This window comes from Lycium barbarum, chromosome 11, assembly GCF_019175385.1.
Source record: "Lycium barbarum isolate Lr01 chromosome 11, ASM1917538v2, whole genome shotgun sequence".
NCBI lineage: Eukaryota > Viridiplantae > Streptophyta > Magnoliopsida > Solanales > Solanaceae > Lycium > Lycium barbarum.
Genome location: NC_083347.1, coordinates 122,693,970 through 122,704,330, shown reverse-complemented (window position 1 = coordinate 122,704,330; position 10,361 = coordinate 122,693,970). Strand labels below are relative to the sequence as shown.

Here is a 10,361-nt window from a genome sequence, read left to right as displayed (position 1 = left end):
TATATGAATTTATTTGATTGAGCGTAGCATTTAAGAAATAAGACTTTTGAAACTTGTTGTTTATGTGACATTTTTCTGTCATAATTATTACCCACTGGAGTTCAGCAACAGATGATTCATGAAATAATGTGTCGTTAGTTTTTGTTTTAAATTCCAAATGGAAATCTCTGAAGTAATATTGCAAATAAACTAGTCCTATAAATATTATCCAACATAAAATAGTATTATTAATATATACTTTTAAAATGAGCTCTTACAAGGTTGGCAAGGTATAACACTTCCTTTTTAAAAAGAACTTATATATAACTAAATAAGAATGTTGATTTCGAAATCAAGGAATATACATCTCAAAAGAAGGAATATTTGGAGAAAAGAATTACTAGCAAGAAAGAATCTTGTTTTTTCTTCTTATTTTTTATATTTTCTTCTTGGTTTACTTGATAATGAAGCATCATATGTATGATCTTTACAACACCACAAAGCCCTTGACATCCTTACAAGAAAAGAACCAAAACCTTCAATGATAAGCATAAATATATTATCAAAATGTATATATAACCCCAAAGAAGTTGCAAGAAACACATGTATTTGCACAAATTCTTCTTGTACCTAAAACCCTCTACAAAACCCTTAATTATAATATCTTCATCAAGAATTATTTCCTTTTTTTTATAATACCAATTAATTTCTATGTCCAAAATGGCTAATGGGCAGCTAAAACCAGTTGCAACTTTGCTTTTGGTCCTCAACTTTTGCATGTATGTCATTATTTTAGGCATTGGTGGATGGGCTATGAACTATGGCATTGATCATGGTTTCATCATAGGTAAGCATATATTATCTTCAAACACTCCAATATATGAAAGTGTGATTAAATCTCAAGTGTGGCAGATTCGGGATTTGAACTTTATGAGGTTCAGATTTAGAATTCTACCATATCCAGTCTAATTAGCTGGATTTGAATTCTATTATTATTTGTACTTGGTCGCGAGAATTTTATCATTCATTTCACAGAATAATTGATACATGCAAAGAATTCGGGGGAAGATTCATAAAAAGCCACTTTCTAGCCCCCATAATTGAAACAATAACCACTATTCGAGAGTGTCAAACTCCACAAGTGAAACTCTATGATAATGTTTTGAAGTTTCACTCGTGAAATTTGAAAATCCAGTACTGTGGTATTTTTCAAAGACATGATTGTAAAGTAGCCAATAGGCGCTATTTCTACAAAAGGTTCACCTAACGACTAGCAAAGTCGGTCCAACACCGATGCAGTTTCGGGGCTGGTTCCGCAAGTTCAACTAAACTCATTGTTTTTAGCTCGAATTATGTCACATTTTTTAAATATACATGCATATGATGAGATCACACTCATTCTGAACCCACTGATCACTTTATATTCTGAATTCACCTATGATCCAACTTTTTAAGCAAGATGGTCTATGGATATATAATTTACAAATTAACAGAGTTTGTTTTTTTTTTTTTTAACAGGTCCAAGATTTAATCTTCCGGCACATTTCTCTCCAATATACTTCCCAGTGGGAAATGCAGCCACTGGATTCTTTGTTGTGTTTGCTTTAATTGCTGGTGTTGTGGGAGTGGCATCAGCCCTTTGTGGATTCAACCACATTCGCCATTGGAATATTGATAGCTTACAAGCTGCTGTTTCGGCTGCCACTATTTCATGGAGTCTTACACTTCTTGCCATGGGGTAAATCTTGACAACTTGAATTTTTTTCTTTTCTCTTTTTTTTTTTTTTTTTTTTTTTTTTTATGTTATCGGGTCACGTAAAAGATAACTATGGTAACTATTCATAATAAGTGGACTAGTTACCTAAAAAATAAGTAGATAAAGTCATTTGAGTTTAGCGTCTATAAACTGGAGGCGTTACACTATAAGGTCATCTATAAAATAACTTCAACTAAAGTAGATACCTGGAAAATAACGTACGCAAAGTCATTCGAATGTTGGATCTAAACTGTTAGTTTTATGCTATCAAGCCATTTAAAGGATAACTTCAGGTACACTGGCCACAATAAATGGACAGACTAGTTACCTAGAAAATAAGGTAGACAAAGTCATGTGAGTTTAGGGTCTATAATCAGGCGCGTAAATGAATGTTTACACTATCAAGTCATCTAAAGGATAACTTCAGGTAACCGCTTACAATAAATGGACTACTTACCTGGAAAATAAGGTAGGCAAAGTCATTTTAGGTTCTATAACTGGAAACGTTACGCTATCAGGTCATCTAAAAGATAATTTCAAGTAACTGTCCACAATAAGTGGACTAGTTACCTGAAAAATAAGATAGGCAAAGTTCTTCGAGTTTAGGGTCTGTAAACTGGCAATACATTGCCAAGTCATCTAAAAGATCACTTTAGGTAAATACCCACAATAAGTAGATAGTTACCTGGAAAATAAAGTAGGCAAAGTCATTTGACTTTTGTGTCTAAACCGACAGTGTTACGCTATCACGTCGTCTAAAAGATAACTTCAAGTAATTTCCCACAATATGTGGACTAGTTACCTGGAAAATAAGGCAGATAACGTCTTTCGAGTTTAGGGCCCATAAACTGGCAACTTAAAAAGAATTTTTACGTTATCTGGTGATCTGAAAGATAACTTCCGGTAACTACCATAATAAATGGACTAGTTACCTGTTAAATAAGGTAGACAACGTCGTGTAAGTTTAGGGTCCATAAACTGGCAGTGTAAAAGAATTTTTACCGTATCAGGTCATATATTCAGGTAACTGCCCACAATAGGTGTACTAGCTACCTAAAAATAAGACAGACAACTTGCTAACTATAACATGTTAAATTACGCTGATAGTAAAAAAATAATTATTTAGATTGTCCCTGTTCTCAAATTTTATGCCATTATGTCTTTGTATTATACCAACTGGGATGCTCTTTTGTGCAGCTTTGCCTGGAAACAAATTGAACTGCAACTTAGGAATGCCAGATTGGTAAGTTAATGATACAACTGAATTACCCGCCTAATAATCCCCAAAAATTTATTCATTAATAATATTTGAATTTTTTTGAAAAAGAATAATGTTACAAATATGTTACCTTTTGTTTATTCATCAATTTTGCAGATAACAATGGAAGCATTCTTGATAATCCTATGTTTCACTCAACTGGTGTATATAGCTGCAATTCATGGTGCTTCAACGAGGACATAAATGAGCTTTTGGGATCTGAATCATAAAAGTGTGAAGAGTGTGAATTACTTTGCAAAAAAATTTCTTTTTAATTTTGTAATTTCTCATTCTTGTGTGTACAAATTTAGCCAGATGATGGCTATTTGTCTTTCAACTATTTATACCTCCACTGAATTTTTCTGGAGCAAATAAGTAATACATAAAAGAGTTAAACTTATAAAGTACTTTTTCCCCAATTGGGTCATCTTTACACGTGTATTATTTTCAAGATTATAAATCTCACTTTTTTTATGATGGGTTATCTGTATATATCTTTGGATGACCTGATAGTGAAAATTTCCTCACACTGATAGTGTATATAAGTTAAAACTCATAAACAAGTATTAGCCTTCCTTGGCCTTTTTTCGCCTTTCCAACACGAAGACTGAATAAGGTAAAAAGTCAGATCCTTAACCATTCAAATATCTAGACCTATGCTGCTCGGACTCTCCAAAAATATTGCCGTACTCATGTCGGATCCTTCAAAAATATACTAATTTTGAGGGATTCGACAAACACCCGGTGATATTTTTGGAGAATCCAAACAATTTAGATTCAAAATATCCAGGCTTTGCAGCAAAAAGTCAAGTCTTCCACAATATGAGATATAAAGTTTAAAATCATTACATGAGGAACCAAAAAAAATTCCTCTCATCAAGAAATGTGCTTCTTACTTGGTGCAGAAGAATGAAATTATGAAAAGGGGTAACTACTGAAGTAATATATTGGGAAGCAAAGAATTATCAAAAGTATGTGCTGGTTAAAACATCAAAAAAAAAAAAAAAAAAAAAAAAAAATCCAATTTTTAAGTTTCCTATGCAACTAAAGAAACAACTCTTCCTCAAAATCGGATGCATCACGTCAATAAGCTAACGACTGCAGAAAAACCAAGAAAACAGTAACAAAACAAGGGGCTTCGAGCTACTTTTTAAATAAAACGACGATGACAGAAACATAAGCTTGTATGACAATGCTTCTAGCTCGTGATTGTTGAAGAAAATAAACAGTATCTGGGATATGTTGGGTTGGGCTAAAATCAGCCCCACATGAAATTATCTTGTGCCCAACCCATAAAACTTTGGGTGGGTTGGGCGGGCCATCATTTTTTGGGCCTATTTAACACTCCTAATATAATGTATCTCAATGCTGAAGTGGCAGAGAAATGTGAATTGCCAGATACAGTAAAGGAGGTAAACTCCAATCTACTACCAATCGGGTGCTATTAAGATGAATGCAAACACACACACACACACTCTCTTAATAGCCTTGAAAGAGATGCTAACAGAGATGGAAAATTTAAAAGGCAAGGGTTCAAACAACCTTATTTGTTTCCTAAACATAGCAAATTCACACTTTCTAGCCTATGAGGTCAGATCTTTTGAGATTCTAGAGTAGACCAAATCATCCTACATCTATTTTTTTTTTTTTTTTTAAATTAGGACCATTTCTTGATTTGTGTATGATCATTCTTGTGCAGAGGCCATGCTAATCTTCTCCGTATTGTTCGAATTATATGGATGTCACCGAAGGGACAAGCACCCTATATCTATGCTCTAAATTTATTGGCATTACAACAGGCATAATGTCCCCATCCCCTGAAGAGCTAACAAATAGAATGATGACAACATGCTTTTGAAATGGAAAGAATTATGCATCTGGCATGCGCCAACCAAGATAAAATTTAAGAAGTTGCAATTTAACCATCGATGATCCAAAAGTTAATTAAAGAGCTAATCAAAATCACCTTTCTAGCCAAATCACCCTCTAAATCCATTTGAAGCCGGTGATATCAGTTTCAATGAATAACTTACAGACAATAGCTTAATTTTCAGCACCTTGACCTTAAGCTTAACCACCAACGAAATCCAATGATCCATATGAGAAGCCAATCTTGGATCATGACCAAGGTATCTAATGTAGAATTCTTCGGCATGTCTAAGAATTGAACGTGAAGGTTTTAGCATTGAATTCATTGTATCTTCAAAATTGCAAATTCAAGAAGTTGCAATTTAACCATCTATGATCCAAAAGTTAATCAAACAGCTGACCAAAATTACCTAATCAAACAACTGACCAAAATCACGTTTCTAGTCTAAGAATTGAACGTGAAGGTAGTCACTTGGTCAATCAGAGGCGTGGATTTCAACCAAGAATACCAAGAGGCCATTTCCTCATCGGTTGTGTCCATAAAATTGCCTACTTCTTTTTAATTCGCGTTGACAATAAAAACACTCGATATTGGACAAACAATCTTTACCAGATTTTCGCTTCTTTGGACACCCTTTTATCTCAGGCAGCACATGTATTTTAAACAAACAAACATAAGATATAGAGAATAAACTAATGATTATGAGAGACAAGCTAGCAATCAACATAAAAGCAAATGTCTATTGCATGTTTAAATTTTAGATTTAACTTATATACACAGATACGATGTACAATAGTTAAACCTATTTTATATATACAACTCGGAGAGTTTATCTAATTTGAAAGGATTTCCATGTAAAGAAAAAAATTACCTGGAGTACTTTACTCTTTGTACATGGAAGTACGGATATGATCTTGGGAGGCCTGAACATTAACCTGTGTATGATTGATTCAACACGCTGCATAGGTGCAACGAATATTTCGATATTAGGACATGGGGGAACAATAATTTCTCTTGGATCTTCATAAATAAGGATGATTTGAGTCTGCAATATTATATTTTGTCAATGACATGGCCTAAACCAATAATTTATTTTATCCATGAAGCTGCAACGATCGAAGAAAAGAGAAACTCTTACCCTGCAGCAAGATATTACTAATATCAGACATTTAGAATAGTTGCACTTTTGAAGAAAGTGCTGAAGGTTGGTGCACCAGCTACTGTCCACATCTCCAAACTTAATTATTATTGGTGTCTCAAACAACCAAAAACTGAGTTGGACTCTTTCCAGGGAAGAAGGATCCATAGATGAGAAGGCCATTTTGCCACCCCCAAAATTGAATTCCAATAAATTTGGAGCTTGAATCTCGACTTCTTCTAGATTCCTCACCTGTATTAAGGTGAATTTCATCAGATTTGGAGCCTGGACTATCACACTACGGAGTTTGCACAATGCAACATTCAAATTATCCAGATGTACTAGGCCGCCAAATACATGTAATTTGCTTATTCCCTCGCAATTAGACAAGCTTAGATTCCTGATGAACGGACATCTATCGAATACTCTTTGTAATTGGCATTCAGAGATATGGACATAACTCAAGTGAAGATCCTTAAGACAACAGAATCTTATAATGCTAGTGGTGCTAATGTCAAATTCAAACTTGCATCTGCTTAGCTTCAATGTTGTCAGCTTTTTAGCAGCATAAATAACATCAGGTAAATTATGGGAACCGGAATCATCCGAAGTGTCAATTTTTAGCACTTTGACATTAAGTTTAACTGCCAAATCAATCCATCTATCGATATGATGCGAAGCCAATTCCGGAGGATATTGAAGGTTGAATTCTTCAAGATGTAAGTTTTCTTCAAGGTGGGGTTGTAAGGATTGATCAACCAACTTGACAAACTTCTCCAGGGGCATATATGGTAATTGACAGAATACCAGAATAGGTCTGGAAGTCCAACAATAGTACCATCTCTTGGACAAGACACAAGTTTTGGCAGCCTCTTTTTGGTTGAGTTTAGAGAAGATGTGATGAATTATATGCAAACTCTGATATTCTATCAACTGTTTCACCAGCGTGAACGCTGGATGCTTTGTGCACCGGACTGTCCTTTGTTTCTGCCATCTTAAGAAAATTGCTACCTTTAATTTGTCTTTTTTGGTGCCTTGAAGGCTTTCCTTTCCTTCTCAAACAGAGACACACCAAACAAAATAAAGTGAGAATGAATATATAGTACCATTAAGTACTATGGTTAAGTAATACATGTATACAAACCGATCTCTCTATAGCAGTCACCCTCTATAATAACATTTTACTATAGCAATCAAGTTTTCTTTGAAACTGATTTTCTGTTTTATATTTTAACTGATTTTTACTCAAAATAACATAACAATATATTCATTGTACAATTACCCCCTCTATATCAATAGTACATTAATATTAGTAATTGATTTTACTATTTTTCGCTTTTGTTGCGAGTATTTATCGATAGCGTGACGGTAAAACTTGTCGCACCGGGTATTTACACCAATCAATAAATAAATACAATAACAATTATAAAGGCTTAATGCATATGCAGCCCCCTGAACTTGCTCCTTTTTTCCATTTTGACACCTTAACTAAGTGTTGTTTCTATTGAACCCCTGAACTTGTCCTCAAGTGTGTCTATCAAACACAATCTGACTTACATAGTATTCTATCTTCAATGTAGCAACATGCTAATATATATTCTAATTTAATTATGTCATCTTTTAGCTATGATTAGCAACAATTAAGAGGGAAAAAAAGAATAAGCTCTTAATTAAACTGACAGTGGAAGAGCAGAAGCAGCAGAAACTGACACATCCATAACCTAAAGAATAGCTTACCACACGTCTAAAATATTACTTCACCTTCATTACCACAATTTAATTTTTACTTCTAATAAAAATCAGATTTAGAGGGTTTGATAGACACACTTGAGGACGAGTTCAGGGGTTCAATAGGAACAAAACTTAGTTAGGGTGCCAAAATAAAAAAAAAGGACAAGTTTAGGGGGCATATGCATTAAGCCAATTATAAATACCTACCACAGTTACTAACATGTGTTTTGCACATGATCTTAAATGTACGAAAAATAGTTGATAATCTTCATGAAAATTTTCCTTCTGCTATAACTATCATTAGCAATATAAATATTTCAACCTTACACACTGTTTGGATGGTTGTTAGGTATTGTTTCATAATGTATGGTATTATATTGTATTGTATCGAACTGTACTAATTGTTTTGCTGAACACAATGTTTGGATAGATTGTATCGTTTAACGTCGTTATTTAATGTCACACATCAGTACTTTGAAGGACAAATCTACAAGAAAAGTAGGATATGGGGTAGAGCTACTATAAAAATGTAGGGTAAAAGGATAAAATAAGATTATTTGATAATAAGCAAACACAAAATGAGAAGACAAAAAAAGATAACGACAAGATCACACCAAATCTATGAATTTACGTAACAAATAAAATAAATATTGTATTTAAGGTAATAACACAATACATTACAATAGGTAATGACCACCCAAATAAAGTGTAATTAACAAAAAGCACTTACCTTGTGCATATCCTCAGATAACACATCAAAAGTTAATAGACTTAATAGCAAACAGACCTTCACAATTATGACTTTACTTCCTTAATCTGAAATCTCATCCACGTCATAGTTTGGGAATTACACATTTTGATTCCCAATGTAGATAAAAAAGAATGATGCCAAAATTAAGCTAGAACACTTAACACCACAAGAAGAACCGTAGGAAAAAGAAAGAGAAACCCTAACCCCCTGTTTGGATGGTGGTTTTCCGTGGTTCATTAATGTACAGTATGGTATGGTACATTTGGTATGATTGCAGCCCAAGATTAATATAATGTATCTTCATTATGGAAACGGTATAGTTCCGTCTTCTTGTGCTAGTACATTTTGTATGTATTGAACGGACCAAGTAGAGATAAGTGTTTTTGTACTGAATATATAAAACAAATTCTCTAGTTCATTAAATGTACTTATACTCTTAATCTTGATATAATTATTATGATCAATGTGATTTGTTCATTATTTTGATTTATTAAAAGGTACGACTCAATTGCGGGTCTATGTATTCCTGGTGAATTGGATAATGACAAATTACATTTGTGAAATAATAATTAGTTGATAGAATCCATATCTCGACTTTGGGATTGATGATACCCCTTTATGGATGCTTATAAGTCTCATGTGAAAACCCTGCAGGTGGATTTTGTATTCGTCACATGATGTAAGTTAAGCAGAAATATAATGATTTTGTATCCGTCACATGATGTAAGTTAAGCAGAAATATAATGATTTTGTATCCGTCACATGATGTAAGTTAAGCAGAAATATAAAGGATACAATTAGTCAATGAATTAAATTGTCAGTAATTTAATTTAATTGATTGGTATCTGTAATCTTAACATGGGGAGTTAAATAAGTTTTAATGTATGATTTTGAAATTGAACTGAGGAGTGCAGTTACAATTTTTAGTGGAATAATTCGTAATTTATTATGATAGGATTAATTCAGATTTTTTGAATTAATTCCATAATAGGAAGCCTCGTTAATTAAATTATGTGGTTCCTGTTGTGCCCGAATAATAAAGAATTAAATGGAATATTATTTCTTGGTGGAAAATAAAGACCCAACAGGTTTTGGAAAAGGGTGAAAACCCTAAACCTGTAGTTATAAAATAGGGGTCTTATTCCATAAGGAGGCCAAGGGTTTTACAAGTTTCTACTCTTTTTCATAGAAATTCGCCCACACGAATTTCACAAATTCTAATATTATTCGGGTTGCACAGCAGAAGACTGTGGAACCGAAGGATGACGATCAACTGGATGATGTGTGCTCGTGGTTGAAGATTCGATTCTTGGTCGCGGTCACGCTTCAAGAGATAAGTATCAATTTTATGTTTGATTAATATCTTGATTATGTGTTGTCTCTATTACATGCAAGTTCGATCCTGACTATTTGCTTCCGCTGCGTATGCCTGATTTCCATCAAAATCACCCTCTTAGTCCGTTAGAAACTGGTGAAATCAGTTTCAATGAACAATCAAGCATGCTCATAATTTTAATGTGCTTTCTAATGATTCTGATATGATGGTTGATCCAGTCATTAATGATCCTACTCCAAATATCATAGCTTCTGACATTAATATTTTTATTTCCAATCAAAGTTGATAACAATCTCTCTCCAGAAATCCCTTGGTTTACTATCTATGTTACCTTCCACAGCTGTCTTCGACGTGGAAACAAGAGAGGAGGCATGCAAATACTAATATTCCTCAATCAATATCTAAATCCCCTATTGATTATAGTTTCAATACAAATATCACTATCTCGGCTATATTACTAAGCCAACGGTCTCCTTCCCAAATTCGGATAACTCCTTAAATGCAAGCTAACAAGTGGAAATATGTGAAGATGGTAAGATTTA

The 10,361-nt window shown here is 33.7% G+C and overlaps 1 protein-coding gene and 1 non-coding gene across 2 annotated transcripts; one reads left to right on the top strand and one right to left on the bottom strand.

Moving 5' to 3' along the window:
- Positions 1 to 558: 558 nt before the first annotated feature.
- Positions 559 to 3,440, top strand: LOC132617893 (membrane protein PM19L-like). The gene is made up of 4 exons (XM_060332962.1): positions 559 to 826; positions 1,498 to 1,717; positions 2,933 to 2,978; positions 3,111 to 3,440. The coding sequence occupies exons 1-4, from the start codon at positions 691 to 693 to the stop codon at positions 3,195 to 3,197; spliced, it is 489 nt and encodes a 162-aa protein (XP_060188945.1). The 5' UTR covers positions 559 to 690; the 3' UTR covers positions 3,198 to 3,440.
- A 1,205-nt stretch (positions 3,441 to 4,645) lies between these two features.
- Positions 4,646 to 4,748, bottom strand: LOC132620533 (U6 spliceosomal RNA). Its single transcript, XR_009574978.1, has one exon. It is a non-coding gene; the product is annotated as a U6 spliceosomal RNA (small nuclear RNA).
- Positions 4,749 to 10,361: the final 5,613 nt, after the last annotated feature.